General features: G+C 42.7%; 1 protein-coding gene and 1 long non-coding RNA gene across 14 annotated transcripts in view; one reads left to right on the top strand and one right to left on the bottom strand.

Moving 5' to 3' along the window:
- Positions 1–27,801, top strand: part of PDE8B (phosphodiesterase 8B) — a 217,240-nt gene that overhangs the window by 174,611 nt on the left and 14,828 nt on the right. For all 13 annotated transcript variants that reach the window (XR_011425719.1, XM_023618139.2, XM_023618132.2 and 10 more), the window contains 4 exons: positions 18,592–18,634; positions 22,041–22,118; positions 24,339–24,415; positions 25,837–26,001. Coding sequence is in view for 12 of the 13 variants with exons in the window: in XM_023618139.2 (XP_023473907.1) it covers positions 18,592–18,634; positions 22,041–22,118; positions 24,339–24,415; positions 25,837–26,001 (363 nt within the window). In the remaining variant the exon portion in view is untranslated. The remainder of the gene's footprint in view (positions 1–18,591; positions 18,635–22,040; positions 22,119–24,338; positions 24,416–25,836; positions 26,002–27,801) is intronic.
- Positions 19,851–22,150, bottom strand: LOC111767912 (uncharacterized). Its single transcript, XR_002799854.2, has 2 exons — positions 22,028–22,150; positions 19,851–19,989 (listed from the first exon to the last, which is right to left on the bottom strand). It is a non-coding gene; the product is annotated as an uncharacterized lncRNA (long non-coding RNA).

The following is a 27,801-nucleotide window of genomic DNA, read 5'->3' as shown; positions in this document are numbered from 1 at the left end:
GGGCATTATTTGAGCAGTGGCTCCAGAGCTGTTTTCTGGATTAGGAATTTAAATTGGCATTAAAACTGTAGCACCTTTAAAATATCTAATCAAAACTACTGGGGTCTTCAGGGTTCTAAAGGCTTGCTCGTGACTAGCAGCTTCTGGTTGACGGCAAGGGCCCTTCAGTGTAGGGCATCCATTCGGAACTTCTGTGCCAGTGGATGGTGCCCAGTCAGGCCCAGAGCAGACCCTGCGGAGGCGGAAGCTAACGGTTGACTGGGGGCTCCAGGTGCCGTGGGGCCTCTTGACGCAGCAGCTTCTACTGGAGAGGCAGGGTAAAGTGCTAGGAAGAAAGACCTTTCACGAGTTTTTTTTTTTTTTAACAATATTGACTGCTGTTTGTAAACTTACAAAGAAGAGGGGATGTTAACATTTGGTTTCCCAAGAAAACACAAAACAAGTGTCTTTCCATAAAAAAGAAAGGAAAAAAGCCTTGCCTCCTTTTGTGGAGAGAGAATTTCCTCCTTCTGCAGCTGCTGAAGGCGAGCCAGCGTTTTCCTCGACTCTCTGGGCTGCAGTCCGTGTCCCTCCTGGTTCAGTGGCACAGAGCGGGCCCCGGCTCCTGTGGGGTGGGCCGTGCGGAAGAGCTTCCCCCTCTTGTGATTGAACTCATCTCTGACCCAAAGCACGCTGCCTGGCTACTCTTGCAGGCGGTGCCCTTGACCTTTGATTCTGGAAATACCAATGGTAGCCTGGGGAGTTTTGTGTTTTCCTAATGTTCCAGCAACACTGAATCACAAACCTAGGTGAGGCGTCTGTGTGCGTCTTTGCACACACCGCCCACACTTCTTCTCAGTCATGAACTGGCTCCCTTGGCTGTCCCTCTGGTGTGAGATTGTTGACTCCAGCTTATCAGTGGAGCTGTGAGGCTGGCCTGGCCTTTGTGACTGCCATTTCCCCAGGGAGAAGAGGGCTCCTCAAGGGTGAACATCATTTGATTCCCTGAGGAAATCTTGACCTTTAACATTCCCATTTTCAGCAGCATTTAGAGAAGAAAGTGTGGTTTCATAATGGTATTTCAGCTCCATCTCTCTTCTTCCTCTGGAAGAACATTCACTTTCTCCAAAATCACTGAGTTAAGGACACTCCTCCTCTCGCCATCCATCTTGCCAGATTCATCTTCCCAGATGCCTCTTGGATAACTTACTTCCATCTTAAAAACTTCCACTGGCTCCCTGTTCCTTCTAAGGTCTGTCCAGGTTACTTAAAGGCCCAGAATTTGGCCTCTTGTCCCTCCTGTGATATGGCACATGCTTCCCCCTTGGGTCCTCCACTCTGGAAGTCTCAGTTTCTTAGCACCCTTTTTAGTCCTGGCTCCCAATTTCCAGATATATATCCAAAGGAAGATTTAGGAGTCCAGTTCCTCCTGCTGAATATCCCCTTCACAGTGTGGCCTCTGTCCTTTTAGGGACCCTGTGGCACTTACTGGCTGTGTCACACAGCCCAGCACTTGGTCAGGTTTTGTCACACTATACTTGTCGTCCCAAGCAGCTTTCAGTGTCTCCTCCTTCCTTTAAGAGCCTTACACAGTGGTAGGTAGGGGACTAGGAAACTTACACTAAATTAGGTTATCTGAAATTATTCATACACAAGTTACCAGCATCATATCTTACCAGTTAATCTCTGGAAAGGCACTTGATGAGCTTCCCAGAAGGAATGAGACACCCTCTGTTCTAGCCTGGTTTGATTAAGTCAAGTAGACAATATTCAGATATATGAAACAGAAAGAAAAGCAGAGAGGCATGGAGTAGACTCCATTTAAAGGTGGTGAAAAAGAGAAGGGCATAAGAGATGTTTGGACCCAAGAATTACCCAGATTTTCTGCCAGATGAGGTATTGAGGGGGTGAGACAGAAAAGAGAGCAAAGAATGACTCCAGATGAGTGGCCAGGGCATTGGCCAGGGCCTTCGTGCAGTCCCATGATTCAGAGGTGGGAAGGGATGTCATGGCTCTGAAGGGAGGGAGGCCTCTGCTGGACAAGAGAAGCAGGGAGGACAGAGTTGTGCCAGGCTGAAGCGACACAGGATCCAGTGGCTGGTTAAATCTGCAAAAGGAGAGAGGAATCCAAGGTGATTCCAAAATAACACGTTCTATCTGAAAATAATGAAGTGTAATACACACTATTTATGATTTATTGAGTGAGTGTTTTGTGACAGGTTCTGGGCTGTTTTAAAGGCATCATCCCAATAATCGTCATATCGAGCCTGTAAGATAGTATTGTCCTCACTCAACAGATGAAGAAACTGATAGTCAGAGAGCAGTTACACGGCTGATAAATGTCCAAAGTTGGTGTCAAACCACACAACCATTGCACAGCTCCTCCTGGCGATACCCTTGAACAAATAATGTTTTCACTGGTACACGCCAGTCGCGGGATAAAGCTCACTCACACTCAGATGCTTTTATAAATCATGGAGGAAGCAGACGTCATGAAAAAGACACCTCGGGCTAATCCTCAGTCCACAATCCAACCAATTTTTTCTCCGGTATATTACTGTAAAAATTGTCAAGCATACAGCAAAGCGGAAAAGATTTTACAATAAACACCCAAATACTCAACCCCTAGATTCTACCTTTAACATTTCACTATATTTGCATTATCCGTATCTCTCCAAATATACATTCTGCTGTACCTCCATCAGTACATCTTACTTTTCAAAATAAATTGCATGTATCAGTACTCTTCCCTCAATACTTTAGTATGCATATCATTAACTAGAGTTCTAGATTTGCTTGCATTTTATATAAAATTAACATGTAAAGAAATGTACAAATCATTGTGTGCCTTTGCATGAGCGTTGACAGATGCATACGCCTCTGTAACCTAGACCCCTAAGGAGACACAGAACGTTACTACTACCCCAGAACACTTCCTTCATGCCCCTTCCCAACTGACCTCTGCCTCCTCTTCCCCGGAAGTAACCAGTGAGCTGGGTTTTTTTCACCATAGCTTAGTTTGCCTGCTACAGAATTTCATCTAAATGGAGTCAATATGATATGTACTGAATTGTGAAAGGCTTCTCTCAGGCAATATAATGTTTGTGAGACTTATCTGTGTTTTGGAATCTGTCCATTTGTGACTCTTTATGACTGAGTGGTATTCCACTGAGCGAATATACTACCGCTTTTTTATTCATTCTCCTCTTGATGGGCACCTGGCTTGGTTACAGTCTTGGGCTATTATGAATGGAGCTGCTATTGTACCAGTCTTTTTGTGAATATATATTTTTATTTCTCTTGGGAAAACACCTAGGAGCAGACTTGCTAAGTGATAAGTCAAGTGTATGTTGATTTTTGTAAGAAATTGCCACTCCTTTTCCCAAAGTAGTTTAACCGTTTCACCTTCCCAAGCACATGCATGAGAAGCCCAGTCGCGCCCATCATTGCCAGCAGGTGCTGTCACCAGACTTTACAAAGTTACCCATTCTCTTAGGCATGTAGGTTTCAGTTTGCACTTCTCTGATAGTTGTGAGTCCTGATAGTTCCCGATGATGGTGAGCACTTTTTCAAGTGTTACTGACCTTGTGTATATCGTTTTTTGTAAAGTGTCTATTCAGATCTTTGGCCATTTTAATTGGGTTGTTTTTATTATTGAGTTGTAGAATTTCTTTCAGTATCCTAGACGTCAGTCTATTGTCAAATATATGTTTTGGTAATATTTTCTTCCACTCTATGATTTTTCTTTTTCTTAACAGTGTTTCTGATGAACAGAAATTTTTAATCTGATAAAGTTTAATTTATCAATATTTTATGGTTACTGCTTTCTGTGACCCACCTAAGAAAACTTTGCCTATCCCCAAGACATAAAGATGTTTTATATTTTCCTCTAAAGGCTTTGTGGTTTTATCTTTTACATTTAGGTCTCTAATCCATCTCAAATTCATTTTTGTGTGTGGTGTGAGATGGTACCAAGTTTAATATCTATCCATACGGGTGCAGGTGTTCAAGCATCGTTTGTTGAGAAAGCTTTCCTTTCCTCATGGTTTGCCTTGGCACCTTTGCCAAAAATCAATGACTGTGGGTGGAGGTCTGTCCTGGACTCTATTCTGTTGTGTTGATCTAGTTGTTGATCCATAGGGCGATTGCATACTCTCTTAATTACTTTATAGAAAGTCTCAAATTCAGGTAATGGAAGATCTTCAACTTTGTTCTTCTTTTTCAAAATTGGTTTGGTATTCCATGTTCTTTGCATTCTATGTAGATCTGAGAATTAGCTTGATAATCTTCACCCAAAAACAGCCTGCAGAGTTCATGATTAGGATCGCATTGAAGCTATAGATCAACTGAAGAGAACTGATATTTAACATTACTGATTCTTCCATTCCGTGAAAATGGTGGAGTTCTCCACCTGTTGAGGTCTTTCATTTCTTTCAGCAATGTTACTATGTTTTCAGTATAGAGTCTTGGATATCTTTGTTAAATTTACTTCTAAGTAGTTTCTGATGTTATGACAAATGTCATTGATTTCTGAGTTCATTTTCTAAATGTTTGCTGCTAATATATAAAAGTACAATTGATTTTTAAATTAACCCTATATCCTGTGAACTTACTTGGTTGATTCATTAATGCTAGCAGTTGCTTTCTAGGTTGCTCAGGATTTCATTAAAGATAAAAGGTCATGTCTTTCACATCTGTTTATGAAAGATTTTGGTCTATAATTTCCTTCTTTAAAAATATCTTTATCAGGTTTTGCATACTAAGATTATGCTGGCCTATTAGATGAGCTTGAAAGTGTTCCCTCCTCCTCTATTTCCTGAACAAGTTTATAGAAGATTGCTCTTATTTCTTCCTTAAAGGTATGATAGGATTCACCTGTGAATGATACTGGCCTAGAAGTTCTTATGTGGAAAGATTTTTGATAAGAAAATCTCTTTTTCCCTAAGTTTTTCATAATTACAGGAAAAGTCCATTTTTTTCTGTTTCATCTTATGTCAGTTTAAGGTAGGTTGTGTTTTTCAGAGAATTTGTTCATTTCATCTAAATTTTTTGGCAAAAGGTAGATCGTAATATTCTCATTATCTTATGATGTCTGTAGGATTTGTGGTAATAACCTCTCTTTCACTTCTGAAATTGGTATTTCTGTTCCCTTTTAAAAAATCTGTCTAGGTATGGATTTATCAGTTTTCTTGATCTTTTTTGAGAACCAGCATTTAGGGTTTGTGACTTTTCCTCTTGTTTATCTGTTTTTTTTATTTCTTCCTTCTCCTTGTTATTTGTTGGATTCCTTCTACTCCTTCAGTTTAGTTTGCTCTTTTTTTCGTAGCCTTTAGGTGGAACCTTGGTCATTATTTCCTTTTCCAGCTTTTTGAGGAATAGCTGACATACATTACACTGCACATGTTTGAAGTGTAGCCTCTGATGAGCTTTGTTATACGCACACACTCATTAAGCCGTCACCACAGTCAAGATCATGAACATCTCCATCAACGTATCTTCAAGAGCTTCCTTGGGCCCCTTTGATTTCTTCCCTCTTCACCCTTCTGTATTTCCAAGCAATCACTGGTCGCTATAGAGTTTTTCATTTTCTATAATTTTATGTAAATAGAATTATGGAGTATATATTCCTCTTAGTAATGATTTTGAGATTCCCCCGTGCTCTTGCATTTATTAATAGTCCATTCCTTGTTTATTCTAACAGCTTTATTGAGATATAAATGTACCATACAATTCACCCGTGTAATGTGTACAATTCAGTGGATTTTAAGTAGTTCATTTCTTCTTATTGCTCAGTCGTACTGTATCATATAACTATACCATGACTTGTTTATTGATTCATAACATCCAAATGTTGATGGACATTTGGATTCTTTCCAGATTTGGCTATTACAAGTAAAGTTGCTTTGAACATTTATGTAAAAGTCCTTGAATGGACATATACTTTCGTCTCTATTAGGTAAGTGCCTGCATCATTTGGTAGATGCATGTTAACTTTTTTAGAAACTTCCAAACTGTTTCCAAAGTTATTTTTCTTTTATTACCATTTTACATTTACACCAATAATATGAGAGTTCAAATTGCATCACTTGGTGTGGTCAGTTTTTAAATTTTAGACACTCCTATTATTACACAATGGTATTTCTTTGTGGTCTTAATTCTTATTTCCCCAATTACTAAAATGGTAAGCATCTTTTCATATACTTATTTGCTCTCTGTATATTTTTGGTGAACTGTATGTTCAAATAGTTCACTCAGTTCTGAATTGGATTGTGTGTTTCCTCAGTGTTGAATTCTGACAGTTCTTTATACTGTGGAGAAAAGTCTTTTATCAGATATGTGAAGATATTTTCTCCCAGTCTGTGGCTTGTCTTTTCATTCTCTTAACAGTATATTCCCGAGTGCAGAAGTTCTATGAAGTCCAGATTATCAGTGTTTTATGGATTGTGCCTTAGTTGTTGTGTCTAAGAAATCTTTGATAGCCCAAGATCACAAAGACTTTCTCCCACGTTTTCCTTTACAAGACATATAGTTTTACCTCTTATATTTAGGTCTATGATGCATTTTTAGTTGATTTTTTATATAGAGAGTGGTATGTGGATTAAATTTCCCTTTTTTTGGCGTTTAGATAGACACTTGTTCCAGCTCCATTTAATGAGAAGACTATTGTTTCTCCACTGAATTGCCTTTGCACCTTTGTCAAAAACCAATTGACCATATATATGTGTTTCTATTGCTAGACTCTGACTTCTGTTCCATTGATCTATTTGTCTGTCTCAATGTTGTTGCGATTTCTATGGCTTTATAATAAGTCTTGAAATCAATAGTGTAAATCCTCAAACTTTGTTCTTTTTTGAAGTTGTTTTGCTATTCTAGTCCTTTTATTTCTGTAAGGATTTTAGAATCAACTTGCCAATTTCTATTAAAAAAACAACCCTGCTGGAATTGTGATTGAGATTGCAACTGAACATTTGGCAAAAATTGGCATCTTTACAATACTGAATTTTGTGATCCATTAACATGGTCTAGCTCTCCATTTATTTATGTCTTTTTTAATTTCTCTCCTTACTGTTTTGTAGTTTTCAGTGTACAGGTCTTTTCTATCCTGTTTCAGATTTATTTCAAAGTATTTCCTATTTTTGGATGCTGTTTAAGTAGTATTTTCTTAATTTCAATTTCTGATTGCTCTTTGTTGTTATATACATATACAATAGATTTCTCTATATTGATTTTCTATCCTGCATCATTGCTTATAAATTCACTTATTATTTTAGTAGCTTTTTTATAGATTCCATCAGATTTTCCAAATAGACAATGATGTCATCTGCTAAAAAAGACAGTTTTATTACTTCTTTTCCAAACTGGATACCCTTTATTTCTTTTTCTTGCCAGATAGCACTGGATAGAACCTACATTACTGTGTCGAATATAAGTGATAAATTAGACATCCTTGCCTTGTTCCTGATTCTAGGGGGAGAGCATTCATTCTTTGATCATTAAATATGATATTAACTTAGGGCTTTTTTGTATATAATACTTATTAGGTCAAGGAAATTTCTTTCCATTCGTAGTTTACTGAGAGGTTTTTTTTTTTTTTTTTAATCAGGAGTGCATGTTGGGTTTTTGTCAAGTGCTTTTTAAAAAAACTCTATTGAGATGATCACATTTTTTTCTCATTTAGTCTGTTAATATGGTGAATTATATTGATTGATTTTCCAGTGTTAAATCAATCTTCACTTTCTGGGATAAACCCCACTTGATGTATTATCCTTTTCACACACTGTTGGATTTGATTTACTAAAATGTTAAGAATTCTTGCATATATGTTCATGTGAGACCTCTGGTTTTCTTTTCTTATAATGTCTTTGATTAGTTTTGGAATCAGTATAATGTTGGCCTCATAGAATAAGTGGGGAAGTATTTCTTCCTGTTTGTTTTTCCAGAAAAGGTTAAGAATTGGCATTATTTATTTCTTAAATGTTTCATAAAATTTCTCATCTGGGCCTGAAACTTTTGGTTTCACTGATTTTATCTACTTTTGTGTGAGTGTTCTATTTTATTGATTGCTGCTTTGATCTTTTTTATTTCCTTTCTTCTGCTTACTTCAAGTTTACTTGCTATTCTTTTTCTAGCTTTTTAAGGTGGAAGCTAAGGTTGTTTTTTTATAGCATAGATATTTACTGCTATAAATTTCCCTCTAAGTATTGCTTTAGTTGCATCCCAAATTTTGATACATTGTTGCATAGCAGGTCCCCAGAACACCCATATGTTTGGTGATTCACTAGAAGGGCTTAGGAACTCAGAGGCAGTGGTACTCATGGCCATGGTTTATTATTACAACAATCAGAAAAGGGAAAAGAGGCAGAGTCTTTAGGAAAATAGGCATAGTCTTCCAATGTTCTTCCCCAGATGGTGTCACACAGAACAGGCTCGTTCCTATAGCAGTAGAATGCAACAAGATGTCGGCAGGATTTTCACCCAGGTACTCAACATCCAAGGTTTTTATTAGGAACTGATCCCATAAGCACAAGAACCAGCCACAAATATCAAAATTCCCATCTTCCAGAAGGAAAGCAGGTGTCAGTACCCCAAATGGGCTAACCAGTCTTATCATTGTAGGAACATTCCAAAAGTCAGTGCCTCCCTCTACAACACGTCAGTAGGTGTCTTAACTACCTATAGGCTGCAGACTGAACCAGGCAGTCTCTCCCAGACATATCTCAACTCTAGGATCTCTAGTTCTTGATAATTGCTTTGTTAGTATGGATTTTTAGACACTGAGACAGTTGCCAGGGGACAGAGCAGTTTCCTTCCAAGGACACTTTCAAATAGTTGCCACACACGTGTGGTTTAGAAGCTGTGCTGTCGCCCCTGATGTGGCTGCTAGGAAAGCTCTGCTGTCTCTAGGACCTCTGCTGACAGAGTTCTTGGAGGGTGGTCAGCAGTGCTCTAGGCTTGTGCTCCGTCGCCTGTTCTGAAGCAGACCCTCCTGCAGTGTCATGGTGAGTAGTTTCATCCCTTGAGGGAGCCTCAGGGCCCAAGGGTGTGCGTGCTACTGTGAGACCCTTCTGTGGGGAAGGCTGCCCGTCAACAGCCCCAGGCAGGGAGGGTCAGGTTAGACAGGTGGACCCGTCCCAATGATCCCAAATAAACTGCTACCTGGACAGGACCAAAACTTGCACACACAGTGGTTAAATTTAAAGTCTATTTGGGTTTCCAACCACTTTCAGACAGGAATCTGAGATATGTTTTTCTGGTACATCTTCAGCATAATAGTACCAGAGTCTGTAAAACTGAAAAGCTAGGATAGAGGAATAAAATGCCATCCCTTTGTTTAACATGAGAATGTATCTCGTGACTGTATTTGATGCCATCTGTTCCTCTCTCCGGTCCATTAGCCAGGCCACCCCAGAAAATTGAATGTCCCTGTAATGCTCTCCTGCAGCTAGCCTGCCATCCCAAAGCTCCACTCAGCCATTACTGGCTCGAAGGAAAAGTTAGAATCACAGCCTCCAGTAGGGATTCTCCTGCTTGGGCTTGAGTGGCATTTTTATTGTATCTGGAAGGGAAAAAAAATCTGTCCATGCCTCATGGGATTTGTCTCCTTTCTAAGAATTGTGAATGCTGCTTGATGCCGCCATCTTGTTACCCTTTTTCAGGGCGGAGGAGTGTTCAATACCCTGCTTGTGCCTTCACTCCTAAGGGAGCATTCCGACCAAATTAGGTTAATGGTCTCATTTACTAGTATTTCTTAGCAGGTGGCATCAGCTCTCAGATGGGCAGCCTAGGGCCAGAAATGGCTGCAGTGTTCCAAGGAGTGACACAGAATGAGAGGCACAGGCAGTGCCAGGCTGTGCAGGGAGCACTGCAAGAAGTAGGAGGTAGTAATGGCTGCTTGGAGCCAGGTCAGACGCTGCTGAGCACAGACCCGTCATCTGACACACACAGAAACTAAGCTCAGAGGGAACTGGCCTGCCAGGTCCACCCGGCTGCTAGCGGGGTCAGTGTGATCATACAGCCTCTGCAGCTGATGCAGCACCCTCCTCCCCTCCTCCCCAAGCCTTGTCAGCCTGGCCCAAACCAGGGGGTTTGTCTGTATCTGCATTCACTCTCTTTTAAGGGAAGTCCTCAGCTTCCCCAGAGGACAGAAGGGGCCAAGGACAAGGGGCTCCAGGCCTCCACTCCTGCCTGCTGTTCCAACTAAACCAGCTCTGCTTTGCCTGTTTTATATTTTGTGAGAGTTATTCATATTTAATATTTTTCTTTAGAAGTCACTTTTTTTTTTTTTTAAAGATTTAATTTTTTTCCTTTTTCTCCCCAAAGCCCCCCGGTACATAGTTGTGTATTCTTCGTTGTGGGTTCTTCTAGTTGTGGCATGTGGGACGCTGCCTCAGCGTGGCTCGATGAGCAGTGCCATGTCCGCGCCCAGGATCTGAACCAACGAAACACTGGGCCGCCTGCAGCGGAGCGCGCGAACCCAACCACTCGGCCACGGGGCCAGCCCCTAGAAGTCACTTTTAAAACTTTACACCATCACAGTAATCACTACCATGAAATGGAATACCAGTCACTAGCCATATGGAAGGAAACAGTAAATATAGATATAATAGAAAAAAAAACTCATGATGTTAATAAGCTCTAGACAGCCACTGCTGTTGGCTGACAGCTCTGACACTGAGCCCCCTCTCCTTGGAAAGTGGTGGGTGTTAAAGGCGCACCAGCACCAACCTGAGGCTTTCTCCTCAATGTGCTCAGAAGCCGTGGGGGAACACTGAAGGGCAAATGAATTGGACATGTGATTGGAGGTTATTTACGGTCAAAGTTGGGAATGCCCTAAACTTACCTTTAACCCCTCGACATCCCACCCTGTGGGAAGCGCTATCTTTGGCACCTCTGAAGCAGCTTCCTGGGAGTATCTCTTTTGTTCTCTGTCACATCTCCAGTGCCTAGAATGCTGCCCGGCACCGTAGTACACACTTGGCACACATAGGGAAGGAATGAATTCACTGCAACAGCACGTGTTTGTTGTCCCCTGTTAGACAGTAAACCCCTGGAAGGCAGAGACTGGGTCCTAACCATCCTCATCTCATAGTCTCATTGGCTCAGAATTAGAAGATGAGGCATCAGTTAGAGATGGGGGCGATTGTTCACAAAATGTGCACAAAGGTTCCAATGAGCAGCATCTTCAGAACCTCAGGTCACACAGCGATGAGCTGTTTTCCTCTTCTGTCCTCTCGTTATTGTCAGTTTTTCCTTTGTGCTGTCCTCGCCTCTGCATTAGCTTTTGCAGGACCTGATTTATTAAGTGAAGGTCCTGGGGATGCTTCTGTCTTATGCTGATCGCGGGGCAGAGGAAGCCCTGGCGTCATCAAGTGGCTTAATGGCTCTCTGTTGAGTGCTAGTGCTCCGTGAGTGGGGAAGTGTGAGCTCCCCATTCTCTTGACAAAATCTAGCAGGTGTATGAGTTTACACATGGAAGTGTTGAGCATAAGCGCCGTCGGTCATTGACAGTTCTGTAAGAACAAGAAACTTTAAGCAAAATGAGATTTCTTTCTGATGCTATTTATATATGTTTGTCACTGAGCAGCAAGGGGACACCGGCTAGGGGAATGACAGCATAAAGTGAGAAACACAAATGTGCTGCTTATGTGGAAAGCGCTCAACAGGGCACACCACATATGCTCAACGCATGCCTTAAAGGAAGTGATTTCTCTAAACCACAGTCAGTCCTGAAATAGCAAGCACTGTATCCAGATTCTCAACCAACAGGATGCATCCATGAAGGAGAGGGCAAAGGAAGCAGTGTTATCTGGGCACCCACCATGGGCTGGGCTAGTGCTTTTCCAAGTATGGCCACTGTCAGCAGCCTTGGCCTCACAGGAAACTTGTTAGAAAATCGGATTCTCAGGCCCCACCCAGACCTACTGAAACAGAGATTATGGGGACAGGGCCCAGCAACGTGGTTCCACAAGCCTTCCTGGTGATTCTGAGAGAAAGACCAGCCCGAGAGCTTCTGGGCTGGGCATTTTGCACACGTTATTTCATTTGATCCTCTGAGATCCTGAAAAGCAGGCGTTGGTCCCCATATACACATCAGGAAACTGAGACTTCGTGAAGCTCGGAAGTTCCCCAGGTCTACACAGCCAGAAACGGAGACGACGAGAGATCTGCTGGCAAGCCTAGGATTTCTCCACTTGAATCAGTGTTTCTCACACTATAGTGTGTAATCAAATTGCCTGGAGACTAAATGTTAGAATGTAGATTCTGACTCACTGAGTCTGCAGTGAACCTGCAAGTGGGTAGTTCTAACCAGCTCCTGGGTGTTGCCAGTGCTGCTGATGCATAGAGCAGTCTGAGCGGGGAGGCCCCATGGATTACAGCATGGTCCCCGGACCTGCAGCCGAGGCCTCACCCTGGAACTTGGTACAGATCCGAATTCTAGGCCCCACCCAGACTTCGAGAATCAGAAACTTGGGGTGGGGCTCAGCAACCTGTTTTAACAAGCCCTTCTGGTGATTCTGATTCATGCTGAAGTTAGAGAACCACTATCATATTTCCATATTGGAAAACTCAATACAGTCATGCACCACATAGCAACGTTTCGGTCAATGACGGACCGCATGTATGAGTTGGTCCCATAAGATTAGGACCATAGAGCCCAGGTGTGTAGTAAGCTGTACCGTCTAGGTTTGTGTAAGTGCACTCTGTGATGTTTGCACAACGACAGATGACGGTCTGAGAAATGACGCATTTCTCAGAAGGTATCCCCCTTGTTAAATGATGCATGACTGTTTTTGCCAGGTATGAAGCCAAGTGGTTCTTTACATTGTGGATATTTGAAAGCCATTAAAAGAGAAAAAAGATAAAACCTTGAAGCTGGAATGGGGGCTTGCATTGAGTGTTTTTCCATGAGATAAGGATACAAAAGTGAGGATCCCTGGGCTCCATAAAGAGAACACTTCTCTGTAAGCCTCTCGCAAATGCATGCTGAAGAGAGGGCCAGTGGGTGCCAGCATGTGACGTAAGTGAAGTGTTGACCCAGGACACTAGATCATGGGCGATCTGGCTTTGCACGGAAGAGGGATGCATAAATTCTTCCAAGAAAATATGTAACAACAGAGGAGATATATTTACTCTTGTCTGGCATACAGCAAATTACCTGGGGGAAAAAAACAGCTTGGAATTTTTCTTTTTAATCTTGTGTGATCTTAAAAATTCATATGTATTTTCATTCATATCAAACTAATGCCTGTTGCTTTGATGTAATATTTTAAATCACCATCAAGATAAAAGGGGAGAGATGATGTATTGAGTCTGTTAGGCTCATAAATTTAACTGAAATGAAGAGATCTGATACCAAATACCAAGCTCGGAATCCGTGTAATTTCTCCTCTGTCTTGATGCTGCAGTATTTTGAGAATGCAGACTCAGAATCCACGAAACAATGGCGACAGCTTGTCCATGGCTTCGGGAGCACTGTAAAGGTGATCACTGAGGACAGGGTCCAGAATGTAAAGGTGGTTACTGAGGACAGGGTCCAGAAGGTAAAGGTGATCATTGAGGACAGGGTCTAGGATGTAAAAGTGATTGCTGGGGACAGGGTCCAGGATGTAAAGGTGATCGCTGAGGACAGGGTCCCGGATGTAAAGGTGATCATTGAGGACAGGGTCCAGGATGTAAAGGTGATCATTGAGGACAGGGTGCAGGATGTAAAGGTGATCACTGAGGACAGGGTGCAGGATGTAAAGGTGATCGCTGAGGACAGGGTCCCGGATGTAAAGGTGATCATTGAGGACAGGGTCCAGGATGTAAAGGTGATCACTGAGGACAGGGTGCAGGATATAAAGGTGATCACGGAGGACAGGGTCCAGGATGTAAAGGTGATCACTGAGGACAGGGTGCAGGATGTAAAGGTAATCACTGAGGACAGGGTCCAGGATGTAAAGGTGATCACTGAGGACAGGGTGCAGGATGTAAAGGTGATCGCTGAGGACAGGCTCCAGAAGGTAAAGGTGATCATTGAGGACAGGGTGCAGAATGTAAAGGTGATCACTGAGGACAGGGTGCAGGATGTAAAGGTGATCACTGAGGACAGGGTGCAGGATGTAAAGGTGATCATTGAGGACAGGGTGCAGGATGTAAAGGTGATCGCTGAGGACAGGGTCCCGGATGTAAAGGTGATCATTGAGGACAGGGTGCAGGATGTAAAGGTGATCACTGAGGACAGGGTGCAGGATGTAAAGGTGATCACTGAGGACAGGGTGCAGGATGTAAAGGTGATCACTGAGGACATGGTCCAGAATGTTGCAAGAGGTGTTTGTTCTGATGCTTGGGGAAAACTGGTGTGTGTTTGCTATTTGGGTGGGAATTTGGAGAAGTGTTTGTCCAGTGGTTTTTGAAAATAGAACAGACAGAAAAGGTCTTTGATCTCGGCATCGGATACTTTTTCCATCCAAGGAACTACTCATCAAAGTGTTTTCAGTAAAGAAAGTTGATCAAAGACATTCTGTATTATACCACTTCCAGCGTCATTTTCATTACATGTAAATGAAGGGAGGGTCTTCAGTGCCTCAGTTCCCGCGATCGGATCTCTCACTCAGCATTCACACTCCAGTTCACTGAAGGCTTGTCACATACATGGCAGCGTTCAGTTTTGTCCTGAATTTGTTGATCAAGAATGTTCAGTCTTTGGGGGCCGGCCCCGTGGCTGAGTGGTTAAGTTCATGTGCTCTGCTTCGGTGGCCCAGGGTTTCGCCAGTTCGAATCCTGGGGGCGGACATGGCACCGTTCAGCAGGCCATGTTGAGGTGGCATCCCACATGCCACAACTAGAAGGACCCACAACTAAAAATACACAACTATGTACCGGTGGGACTTTGGGGAGAAAAAGGAAAAATAAAATCTTTAAAAAACATTAAGTAAATAAATAAATAAAAATAAAAATGTTCGGTCTTAAAAAACGATTGCTTATTAAGTCGACTTTGTAAGCTACACTGATCATTTAAGGGGATAGTGCTTTTCTTCACCTTAACCAAGTTTTCACTCCTTTTCATAATATTTGGGTGTGGGGGAGGCACAATGACAACCAGACAACATAAAACCTGAGTTTGAGATCTGTGATCAGAATCTTCTCCATCAAAGGCGGCTCTCTTCTATATAAACAAATATTTCAAAGTCACTTTCATTTTATTACAAATGTGTGTATGGATAGAAACAAACTTCTTGTTTTTTAAATAATACCTGCCGTTTTTACTGCTCCATTGAATGCAATGAGAAACATAAAGAATCTCTCTGAGGTGCGGGGGAACCGGCTCAGGGATGCAGATGCATTCACATATCTGAGGGCCTCGATTTCTCACCATCACGCCCTCTTTTGCCTCTTAGGATTTGGTGCTGTCAGACCACATGGCTGTATTTTTAGTCAATACTGTTATTGCTTTTTTTAAAAAAACACATTTTACGGAAAACTTCCTTATCAGTATTTTACCAAAACACTTTACAAATTAAGGTCTTTAGAGACATCAGTATTAAATAGAATCAACAAAGATCAATATGATGGTCAAATCATCAATAAGTATTTTCGCCACAAGCTATGTGGTTAATCTCAGTCTCCTTTGGACTCATATTTATTGAGCATCTGTATGCCAGGTACTGCGTTAGTACTCAGTATACAAAGGTAATCAAATGAGACACAGCTCCGCTTAAATGGAACTTACAGTTTGAAAGGAGAATAGACAATCGAATAAGCACAAAGTTAGAAACTGTAATAAATGCAATAAAGGAAAAGTTCATTGAGAACATGTGACAGAAGGACTTGACCTCATGAGGGACTGAGATGGGCAGGAAACATCTGGGAAGTCTTCCCTGTGGAAATCACCTTTCAGCTAAGATCTAGAGGACAAATAGGCAAAGGGAAGAGAGTAGATTGGAAAGCTTTCTGGGCAGAGGAGTCACATGTGCAAAGGCCCTGAGGTAGTAAAGAGCATGGGAAAATTAGAGGGATGGAAAAGAGGCCAGTACAGCCTGCAAGCTGAGAGCCCTCAACAGACTGGCAGGGGTCAGCAGTGCAGCTGGAGAGCTGGCAGGGGCCAGGCCACATCGCAGAGCCTCATAGCCAGGCTGTCACATGGGGCTGACCCTAAGACTAATGGGAAGTATGAGTTTTAAGCAGAAGAATGACAGGATCCAATGTGTGGTTTTGCAAGATTACACTTGTTGAAGAGTTGAGAATGGACTGGGTTGGGCTTATTGCCGAGTTCAGACGAGAGCTGATGGTATCCTGCACTCTGGCAATGGAGAGAAGTGAAGTGGGTGGTCCCAGAGGCCGTTAGGGAGGTTTCACAGCATTTGATGATGGTCTAGACAGACATGGGGATGAGAGAGACGGAAGCCTCCAGGATGACCTCCAGGTTCACAGACCAGGGTCTCTGGGGCTTGTAATTGTGATCGGTGCCTTCATACAAGGCATAAACTTTGTCATTCAATAATGACAAAAACAGGCTCAGACTGGTCACATTCCCAAGGTGATTTTGAAGTGAATGTTGAAGGCAGTGTCTAGTGTTCATTTGCTTGTTTGCTTGTTGTTATACTGATTCTGGCCTTGGCTCATTTTAGTTGCTAAGAAGTCTCATGATTTTTCATTTGAAAAAAGTTGATTTTCACCTATCATATTAAGAGGAATGTTTCTCTATAGTTATTTCTCAGAGTTTTTCTCCCATAAGAGAGCAGGATTTAGGTTCATTTGTAACTCCATAATTTTTAAAATCCATCAATAAAATTATTAACATCAGTGTGTTAAATAGTTACCTTGGTAAATCTTAGACGTCTAAGATTGACAGCTGCTGCCTACAATTCCTGTGTTATAGTTTGAAGTGGGACATCGTCTTCATGCCCTGGCTCATGGTGGGGTGTCCTAGGGACCATCACATGTCATTCACCTCGCTCAATTTCAAGTTCTTCTAAATTGCCTTCCTCTTGATTATTTTCAAATTATATTTCAGACTTCTAATTTTTAGCCATCAATCGATATTCTCATGAACATATCATTTTTCCAACATTTCATTATGAAATTTTACAAACATAGAGAAGAGTTAGAGGAATTTTAAGTAAATATGCACATGCCCACCGCATGGTTCTACAGTTAACATTTTGCTTGATCATATATTTGCCCATCTGTCTATCCCTCGATTCATCTGGTTCCATGCAGACAGAACACAAAGCCACAGTGACCTCCTGGAGCTCCACAGTTCAGTCAGCTGGCCTGTGGGGTCCAAGGAAAGACAAGAAAGGGGTGTTTTGCATGTAATCTGGGGAGCCATGGGACTTTGTTCCTAAAGGAGAGAGATTTGTGACTCAGAAAAGCTAGGTATTTAAAAATCACTTGCTTTTGAGCTAAAGCTGATTGAGAAAACAATTTACAAGGCAAAAGTGGTTTGTATCCAAAATTCGTGCTGCGCTCAGTAGTTTTGTGGCAAATGGTCTTTATCTCTAAAGGCAAAACATAAAACAGTTGCTCGCAGAAGAAATAAAAAGGTCCCATACTTGTGGGATAAATGAGTCAAAGCCCTCAGTCACAGTAAGAGCAGGATCTCACACAGGCTGGCCACGTAATTGTTTCTGTAATTATGTGGAATGGACTGTGCAGAATAATTCGTAGAAAACCCCTATTTTAGCACTTCAATTGACATGATTATTTTTCAATGGTTCAGTCAAGCCGGAACATTTTACCTGTATGTGACGCATATGGACTTCTGGCTATTATAGTTGATGTTGCTAAACCATACTAATCCTCCTTTATAGACAGTCCTACACACTCGCCTGTCTTGTTTCTCGAGGTAACTTTTTCCATTCAGCGAGTGGCTGCGAAGGTTTGGTGGTCTGAGCGACTGGAGTAGGTGGATTGAGCGGCAAAGCAGCAGGATTGTACGCGTCGACGAGAGGCGCCCGAGCGCGGTGTCTTAGTTAAAAACACAAATGCAGAACCCCAAAGCAAGCATATTTATCCTTCCCAGTGTTAATGACTTCATTCATCATTTGGCAGATATTCATTGAGCATTAGCACAAAAAAAAAAATCGATAATGAGAAAGAACTGGTGCTAAACTGCATCTCAAGTTCAGGTCTTAGAGTGAAGAAACATTTTGTAAATTCACTCTGCCCATCATTGAGGAGCATTTGAAGAGCATTTTAAAATCCTAAGCTTAAATTCAGGTTACTTTCGTATTACAGAAAAGTTTTATAACATGCCTGAAATATAAGCAGGTTATTTATTAGCCTTATAAAAATCTTAAATTTTGTTATAGCTTTTAGTCTTTCTGCATTTCTGCAAACTGTCAAAATGAGGCCAGCTGACTGGAGACTTCCATGTCCTGCTCAGAAAGTACATCCCTTGGGTATCTTCTGCTCTCGGGCTCAGCCGTTCCTATAAGGGTCTGGATGTAATAGAGCATTTCCAGCATTATCACTCATACATCTTTCATCTGTTCATATTATCTGTGCAGCTTCTTGCTTTCCTGAAGTCTTCAGAGCTTTTCAATGAAATTGTTTGGCCGGAAATGTAGCTAATACCGTATTTAAAATCTCTTTCTCTTGTTTTACCAAACTTCTGAACAACTTTAGATTCACAAGATTCATCGGGATTCAGGAGACAATTCTCAGACAGGTGAGAATACTTCCGCTTCGCTGTTACCCACCCAAGCTGCATTTGCGGGTTCACGTCTGTAGATTACTCTGCAGAGTCAAGTGGACGATCCCCACCGCAGAGCTCGGATTGCCAAAATCCAAGCGCTGATATCAGACGGCTGGAGAGCCAGAATAAAAGCAGAATCCCTTAAGAAGTTTTGAATCTTCATTCTACTGAATGCCTTCCCCATCCTGGTTTTCTTTTGCTGGCTGGAGACCATGTAGAAGATAAACCCAAAACAGAGAGTGACCGGAAAGTCCAGGGCAGACACGTTGTTGTTAGACTGCGCTCAGTCTTCCCTTCTGTTCGGCAGTTGGAGACTGTACAGTTAGCATGCGGATGGGCCCTGCCCCGGGGGTCAGCAGCACTGAGCCACCATTTCCCCTCCCCACGCCCTCTCCTCATACCTTGGGCAAGACTGATTGTGTGACCCTGGGCCATAAAATGAGGGGCTGGACCTGATGACTTCTGCATTCGAAAGGTCTGGAGTTCTCTGAGCATTCCAGGGGAAAATCAGTCTGCTACCAAAGGTTTAAAATTCTTGTCCTCTCCCCTGTCGGTGGCTTTCCCAGCCAGTCATGCATAAAGTAAGACCCTGGGCCACCTATGTAGTCCCCCTCCTTGATTCTGGGATGGACCATATTTTAGCCCACTCAGAAAGATTTCATTTGCTTTTTCTGAGCTTCAGTTTCTTCACTTGTAAAATGAATTAGCAATACCCAAAGGAGAAAATGTACATATAATATCCTGCAGTACCTGGCATTAACTGTTTGGTATGCTCCTTCCCTTCCCCACCCCCACCCCGCTTTTTCTCTTCCTCTCTCTCCTTCTCAAATGTTTTCATTTTATTTCTTAAAACACTTAGAGTAACAGTATTATTTTAACTAACTTCTGAGGTTCTGGGTGTCAAAAACTGTTACAACCATTTTAATATCCTTTACAGCGCCCAGCACTTTCTTGCCCGTAATAGACACTCAGTAAATACTCACACAACATCAATAAATTGAAACCGTCCCATCTTGGAAAGCATAGGTTCCACCACTGATTAGCTCTTTGATCTTGAGCTACCTATGTAATCTCTCCAAGTTTAAATTTCTTCATCAGTAAAATGGGGATCACATGATGTAGCTTTCAAATTGTTACAATGATCATATAAGATAATTACTATATTTAGAGTCAATATTCAAGCACAATGTCTGGTGCACAATAGGTGCTCAGTGAGTGGGAGCTGTTTTTAATTGGTGACACTGTATCCCTTTTTGCCATTGAGTACAACTATTTAAAATCTCCTTTATCCTTCTTTTTTCTGGTTTTTAAATTCACTCCACAAGCATCTGTTGAGAAAATGAATAATGAATTCTTTGATTTAAATGGGCTTTATTGAAGAATAATTTATCCAAACTTTTAATCATTTCTATTGCTATAGATTCTCTTAACTTTAGCTGATAAAAAAATCAGGAAGAATAAGCATTGTCCATCTTTGAATAATTTCTAATGAATGATTTAGAATTCAGCCAACCAGCCTGGGGACCACAGCCATGAAACTAACCTCCCTACCTTAGTTTTATTTAGAAACTAGATTTTGAGGAATTCTTGTGTTCTTTAATCTTGAATTTAATCTTAACTCTTTAATAAGTTAGATTTAATTTATTATCTGATAAACAAATGTTAGTAATGTATATGATTATGAGGTCCCTGAATTGGCTAAGAAGGAATGTCTGGCAAGTGACCACTGTTAGTTTCTCAGGTTTGATCCTAACAATGGCATTTGAAGTCCCTTTACCTGTAGGTGTCTTTATAAAAAAATACTGAGACTCATATCCAGGGGTAGAGTCTGGAAGACAAAATCAAGCAAAGGGACATAAACAGTTTAAGTTAGATCATTTAAGACAAGGCTCTGTGGCGCTCAGATTAACTTGATAGTAGTTCTGCCTTTCACTTCATGCTGTACAAATATAATTCAGGTTTATATTATTGACTTAACCTTTTTTTTAATTGAATCAGATTTTTTTAGGGCATTAAAGCAGATGGTTAAAAAGGTGATCTAGAAAAGTGTCTAAGACATATGAAGTGAAAACAGGTAATAGAACAAGATTATAACACCATCTCATGTGTGCCTAAAAAGAGGGTAGATGTGCAAATGCACAGGTGTCACCACCAACAATAGCCAGCATGAACTGCACATTCACTGTGTAGCAGGCACTGTGCTAAGTGCCACCCATGGATTAACTCGCTTACACTCACAACAGCCGGTGCGTGAGATGCTATAGCTACCCCCACTTTACAGATGTGGACACTGGAACACAGAAGTTGCCTTCCCAAGCTTTGCGTAGATGGTGCAGTGGAGATCTGCGTTTTGGCAATTTGGCTTTGGAGCTGGCTCTCTTAACTTGCACCTTTTTTGGTGTCACTAGACAATTCTTAAAGTGTTAGTGCATCTTTTTTTCTTGGAATATGATCACTTATTGGTGCCTGAAAACTACATTCTCCTGCTGGAAGCTGCATGTCTGCCGCCTGTCTTAGCACAGTAAGGAGCAATTCCGTGTTGCGGTTAAGTTTCTCCCTTTGCTCATGGGTTGCTCCCCCAAGAAGCAAAAGCCCTGAAAGTGGGTGCTTCTGAAGCCATCTCTGCTGCCCTGACACTTTTGTCCTTGGTTCTCACTAGTGGAATGTACTCTCTGCTTAGATCATGCGTTAATGTGACAGCACATTTTGAGTGTTAAATTCAAAGTCTGCAAAGATTAATGCGGAATTTTTTAAGTGCTTTTTCCCCTCAGAAAATGGGGACAGACGTGAGAGTTCAGTTGTTGCAAACTGTTGGGACTGTAAAACTGCTTTCTCTTCTCTTCCTTCCTGGGATCAACAGTGCACATCATTTGATGAAGTCATGTCCTCAGGAGAACCTAGAAGGCCATCCAGAGGTCTGGTTTTTCAGAGGGGCCTACAATCCAGCCAAATGAGTTTCTCAAATAAATTCCACTCTCTGTGCATTTCACTGGTATTTTACTTCCTCAAATATCCCCATAACAGCATTCCCTACCCAGGTAAATGTATTGTCCTTCAGGTCAAAATGATGCAAAAAAACTTCCCCCAAGTGTTAGTGTTTATTTTCAAAAAGCTATTTTATTAATGGAACTAAATAACCTTTGATAATCAGCCCAGGACGTAATGTGGTGCCACAAGAAAAAGACATCATTTTACAATGAATATGACTGGCAGTGCCGTGTATGTGGATGATTTGAAGAGAAAGTGGTTTACTATTTCTTAAAAATATTTCATAGTGCCTAAAAAGTAACCTTGTTTTCTTTGGAGAATGAGTGGTCTAAACTTCACCTGTGAATAAGCTGTAACTGACCCCTCTCCATTACTCACCTGCCACCCTCAGAGTCCCACTCATTCAGATACAAGAACAGGAGGAAAGAGTCCATTGACGTGAAGTCGATATCGTCTCGAGGCAGTGATGGTAAGACGTTTTTCAGATTTCTTTGACCTTTTTAAAGTGTAGAAAATGACAGAGGAATATAGTCAAGAATTTGTCAGCATGTAAACAAAACCCCAAGAAGTAAGATTTCAACTAAAGCGGCTTCTTACCCATAGGCTGAAAATTTTTTAGGCCTTTTTATTCTTTTTTGCTTTTTACTGAGTCTTCTCTTTGAAATGACTCTGTGCTTGTTCCCTGACGGCCTAAAGTGTGTTGGGCCACGTAACCACCAGAGCAGCTCCAAGATTCTGAGCTTCTTGTCCCCAGGACAAACCTACTCTTCCATGTAGCTTCTTTCCCTCACTAAAATGGTACGGGAAAACTGAGAGACAAAACTTAGCAAAACATTTCTGCTCTGCAAAGCAGAAGTTAGCAAAGCATTTTGAGTTCAGTCAGTCAGGCCTAAGTAATCAGTTGGATTTGCAGGGAGGTGGGAAAGTTAGAGCGGTTCTGAAATGTCATTCCTAGGTACATGGGAAGATTCTAATACAGAAATAGGATGGCTCCGTGAATGGCTAGGTGAGGGGCTGAGGACCAGGTGGTGTGTTCTATTTCAGTGGAGATGCCAAGGAAGCTAAAGTGCAAGCCTGATCTGAGGGCTAGAGACGTGGATTTGGGAGTCCTAGAGGTGACAGATGAAGCCCTGAGCAGAGGAACCTCTCAAGGGGTGTGTGTGCGTGTGTGTGATAAAAGAACAGAGGGTCTAAGTCCAGAGCTTGAAGGCACTCCCTCAGTGAGAGGGGAGGCAGGAGAAACATGAAGAGGCCAATGACAAGGACAGCAGAGCTGGGAGTGAACCTGTGAGTACAGTGTCCCATGAACCAAGAACAGGAGGGTGCGGAAGAAAGGAGATGGCCAGCAGTGTTAAATGCTGCAGAGACCAAAGAGCTTAAGAACTGGAGCAGACGAGTGGATTTCACTCATTCATTTAGTTTTTATTTGGCAAACGGGAGGACAGATTCTAAGGGCATGAGGAGAGGATGGTTAGTGACTGTGACAGAGAGGAGAGAAGTGGGGTGCTGACTTAAGGCAATAAAGAGGAAGAGCAAGTGAGGGACCTTTCAGTCCTTCAGTCACAATGGGAACCTGAGTCTGAGGGAAGCGGACCAGCAAGGACCGAAGACAACAGAGAGAAGATGGATAATTCACAGAGAAAGGTGCATGAGGTCACAGGGCCAGCAAGAGATTGGGACCAAGAATGTAAAGAAAGAAGATGGACTGAAATATTTTCAGAACGATTGAGGGGGTAGATAGACAGAACACTTCAGATGGAGAGGATGATGGGTGAAGGGATTTCAACTGGATTGACTCAGTTTTCAGCGTAGAGTTGGAGATGGGATCATCATCTCTCCAGAGCAGCGGGGCAGTGGAGGTTGAAGATAGAAGAGGTCTGTGGTGGCGGCTGCACTGGCAGCAGAGAGGACCGCAGGGATGGCAGAGCCACAAGCAGGCTCCAGTGATGTCAGCTAGATGGAGTTACCCCAGCCATGACATGCAGATCCTATCCCTGTCCCCGCCTCACAGGGAGTGGTAGGAAGAGCTAATGAGAACAGTGCTTATAAAGCATCTACCTTTTGAATTTTGAACCACATGTAAGCATTACCTGTTCAAAAAAATAAAAACAAAATTATTTTAAAATGGAAATTTCTGCAGATTAGAGCTCAAAGCACCATGGGTTCTGGGTAGTAAGAACCTAAAGGCTCAGGGAGGAGGAGGGCCTGACCCCAATTCACACTGAGAGTAGACTCTTCCTTCTGCCCCCGCCCTAACCCTGGACCATGCCTGCCCTCCCGTACTGCAGTCATCCAGTTACATGGCCAGTGGCCGAGGACTGAAAGTGATGGAACTGCCCAAGCTGGGCTTTAGTGACTTATGGGGAAGGAAGTCCTGGGGGATCGTTAGGCTGTTGGGATGGGGCCTCAGGATGCCACCTTCTCTGAAATTCCCCTTGTGGACCTGGGACTTGTGAGCCTTCCTGCCATCAAAGTTCCAGGCCAGACCACCCTTTCCAAACTCTGGCAAGTAGTGGCTGAGCTCTCAGCCTTTTAGGATTAAGAGATGGGTGAATTCATTGCTTTCTGGGGAGTGGTGGGGGGTCATAGTCCTGGAAAATCAGGGCCCTAGTCCATGAAGGGCTCCTTGGCTGCACTTAGCCAAGCCGAGCCATGAGAATCAAATACAACTTTCTTGACTTCTCTCCAGCACCAAGCCTACAGAATCGTCGCTATCCATCCATGGCAAGGATCCATTCCATGACCATCGAGGCTCCCATCACAAAGGTGAGTGGCAGCTGCTGCCTCCACTCTGCGTTCAGGGCCACCCAGCACTGGGCTATGTTCTAGAAATACGGTGATAAATGCCATACCACTGATATCATAGAGTTTACAGTCTAATAGAGGAAACAGATATTAAACAAATAAACACATAATAACTAACTATGTAGTTATAAATTATAATAACTGCTGTAAAGGAAAACAGGGTTCTATGAGAGAAAAGGCCCTATTTTGTTTGGGTGGTCAAGGAGGGTCTCTCATGGAGGAGGTAATGTTTGAAGTAAGACCTGAAGCCTGCAAAGATGTTGGCGAGGAGAAGAGCTAGGCAGCAGGCACAGCAAGGGATGAAGCAGTGAGGCGGGAAAAGGGGGGCTGGAGGACCTGAAAGAAAGTCAGGGGGGCTGGAGCTTGGAGAGCAGAGAGGAGAAGCTGGTGACGTGGAGTTGTCCAGGGTTCCATTCATTCTGCCCAACTGGGCTGTAATAAAGAGTTTATGCTTTAGTTTCTGTGCAGTGAAGAGTTTAAAGTAGGGGAGTGACATGGTCAGGTACCTTTATTGAAAAGCTGCCATGCAGAAAATGGATTGGAGATGGCAAGAGTGAAAGAGAAGAGGCCAGTTAGGGGGGTTTTCCAGAATTCCAGGCAAGAAATGGTGTTAGCTGTTCTAGAATTATAGCACTGGAGGTGGAGAGAAATGAACAGATGAAGAAATATTTAGGGGTAGAAGCAGTTTGACTTGGTGATGAGTTATGTTGTCAGGGTGGGGAGAGAAATGAGCGAAAGTGACATGTCCACCAGCGCCTCCCAGGTTTTTGGTTTGAACACAGAATGGTTAGGAACAGTTTTTTCACTGGAGCAGTGTAGAAACCAGAGAAGCAGCACAGCTCTGGTCTTTCATTTTTGCTGTCCGTTTACTTGCTTTGGGGACAGGGGAGCAGGGTCATGAGTTTGGACATGTAAGTAAGATATTCTAATAGGCGCATCAGGTAGGCAATGAGTATATAAGTCTGCAGTTCAAAAAGGAGTTCAGGGCTGGGCCGTCAATTTGAGAGTCCTTGGCATATGGATTGTAAGTGTCCAAAGTCATGGAAATGAAAGAGCTCACCTCTGGAAGGACTGCAGAGGGAGACAACGGCCCAGCACCTATCTCAGAGCCACTCCAGCCTGGAGGAGAGAGTGAGGGAGAAAGACCGGCAAAGGAGCCTGAAAAAGATGTGGTCCCTGCAGTGGGAGAAGCGTCAGGAGAGGGTGGGGTGACCGCGGGCTTCCGCAAGCAGGGAGTGGCGCCCCGAAAGCACTGGCCATTCTGAACACTAAGATGTGTTGTCATCAGACTTATTTTGGATTCCGGGCATTTGTATGACTTTTGGGAAGTAGACTCCTGATGTCCTCAAATTTATTCTTTCTCTGTTTCTTTCCTTGCTTAGGTTATAAATATAATTAATGCAGCCCAAGAAAACAGCCCCGTCACAGTAGCAGAAGCCTTGGACAGAGTTTTAGAAATTTTACGGACCACAGAACTGTACTCCCCTCAGCTGGGTACCAAAGATGAAGACCCTCACACCAGTGATCTTGTTGGAGGCCTGATGACTGTGAGTGATGAGGAAAAATGGGCAATGCAGGGGAGACGACATTAAGTGCACTCCAGAGTACATAGAACACGTACGCATAACATGTAACAGAGTACATATAACATGTAACATAGAAACCGTGACCCAGTGCAGAAATACCTGTTGTGTGAGCTAATGTCAGCATACCCAGAAGCTCCTGCATCAAAATTTGTATATTACCTGTGTGGCATTATTCAATTAATTCTTGCATTTATCTTTCCATGAAGCTGACTGACCGACCACAGTAGCGGGAGACAGTCCTTCAGAATTGGCATTACAGTCAAGAGTATCTGGGCAGTTGACTGAGGGCTAAATATGCACAACGGACCTTGCCTACTTCTTCCTCCTGACCTGGTCCAGTACTGGATTGAGGATTGTGGCCAGGACCTCAGGCTCTTTATCTACATAATGAAAGAGTCTGTACTTAGACTACAGTACTATTTTCCAAAATCTTAGGTGTAGAATCCTTTCTTTAAATAAAAACTTACATGGAGATTCTCTTTAAATCAGATAAAAGCAGAGTGGAGCTGCTCTGGCTCGGCAGGGGGAGGGGAGGAGGAGCCAGCACTCCACCACCACCATTTGCAACCACCAAGAGTAGCTGATTTCTAAGGGCGCCTCCTGTTCCAGTGTTTTGCCGTGATCTATCATCATCTATCAGCAAGTGAAGAAAAAGAAAATGCAGATTGTTCATTTGTGCTCCTTATCAGCGGTCGACGCTGGGAGAATTCTTTGGGAGAAAAACAAAGTCCAAGAGTCATCTCAGAGTTTTACTTAGAAGGTTTCCGTCTAGCCCTGCCACCAAATGCTGAGTCTTTGGCTGGCTGGTTGGTCCATTCTCCTTGCTCCTACTGAAGGTCTCTGATGAGCCTGTAGTTTGAGTGACTTCCTGTTCCTTTCCTGCCCCCGGGCTAGCACTGGTTGCCCCATCCCAGTGCATGGTAGACTTCAGGGTCTGTCAGGAGCATGGCTGGCTGCTGCAGAGCTGAGCAGGACAACTCTGGTTCCTGGAACAAGTATGGCCCTCCTGCCCCTGCCGCTGTACTGTGGCGGGTTCCTCTCCAGGCAGTGCTGGGAGGAACCAGTGCAAGATTCCACCCATTCCTATGTGGCTTTAGGGAAGAGGAGAAAGAAAGGCAAAGAAAAAAAGAGGAGTCCCTTGTGATATATGCCTTAGAGGCAGGACACTTGTGGCCATTGTTACCTATTTATTTATCTAGCTCTAGAAATTAAGCTCTTGGCCTGAGGATCCAAGGTGTGACATCAGGGGAGCCCTTCATTAGTACTTTAAACCTTAGCACACGCTTTCTAGGGAAGACAAATAATCAATTATAAATGACTCTTAAACAAAGATCTAAATAATTAGGTACTCAAGGGGAGTAGAAGGTAGAGGGAAGGAAGCTGAGATGCAAGAACACCTGGGGACTAGAAGAAGTTCAAGATCCCAGCAAATGGCAGAACGCTGAAATTCTGTCCACTCCTTATGCTACCCCTCCAAAGACTTCAGATCCAGAAACTGCTCTTTTAAAGGCTAGCAGCTATGCTCATGTTGCAAAACAGAAAATAAAATTGGAAAAAATTAATTTAGATACTAGTCAAAAATTAGCCCAATCTTTTTAAGGCTTCACATTGTCATCCCCAAAATGTGGCCCATGGCGTTGCTGTGGCTCCCCAATATGTAAATCTAAGAACTCAAGAATGACACAGTCCCTGTGAGAGTAAGTGGGGTCCCTTCAAAATAACATGCATCCAAAGGAAGATCCCTGCTGTGATGTCACCAAT

Source organism: Equus caballus, chromosome 14 (assembly GCF_041296265.1).
Source record: "Equus caballus isolate H_3958 breed thoroughbred chromosome 14, TB-T2T, whole genome shotgun sequence".
Taxonomy (NCBI): Eukaryota; Metazoa; Chordata; class Mammalia; order Perissodactyla; family Equidae; genus Equus; species Equus caballus.
The sequence above is the reverse complement of the archived record's forward strand: the minus strand, read 5'-3'. Positions and strand labels throughout refer to the sequence as shown.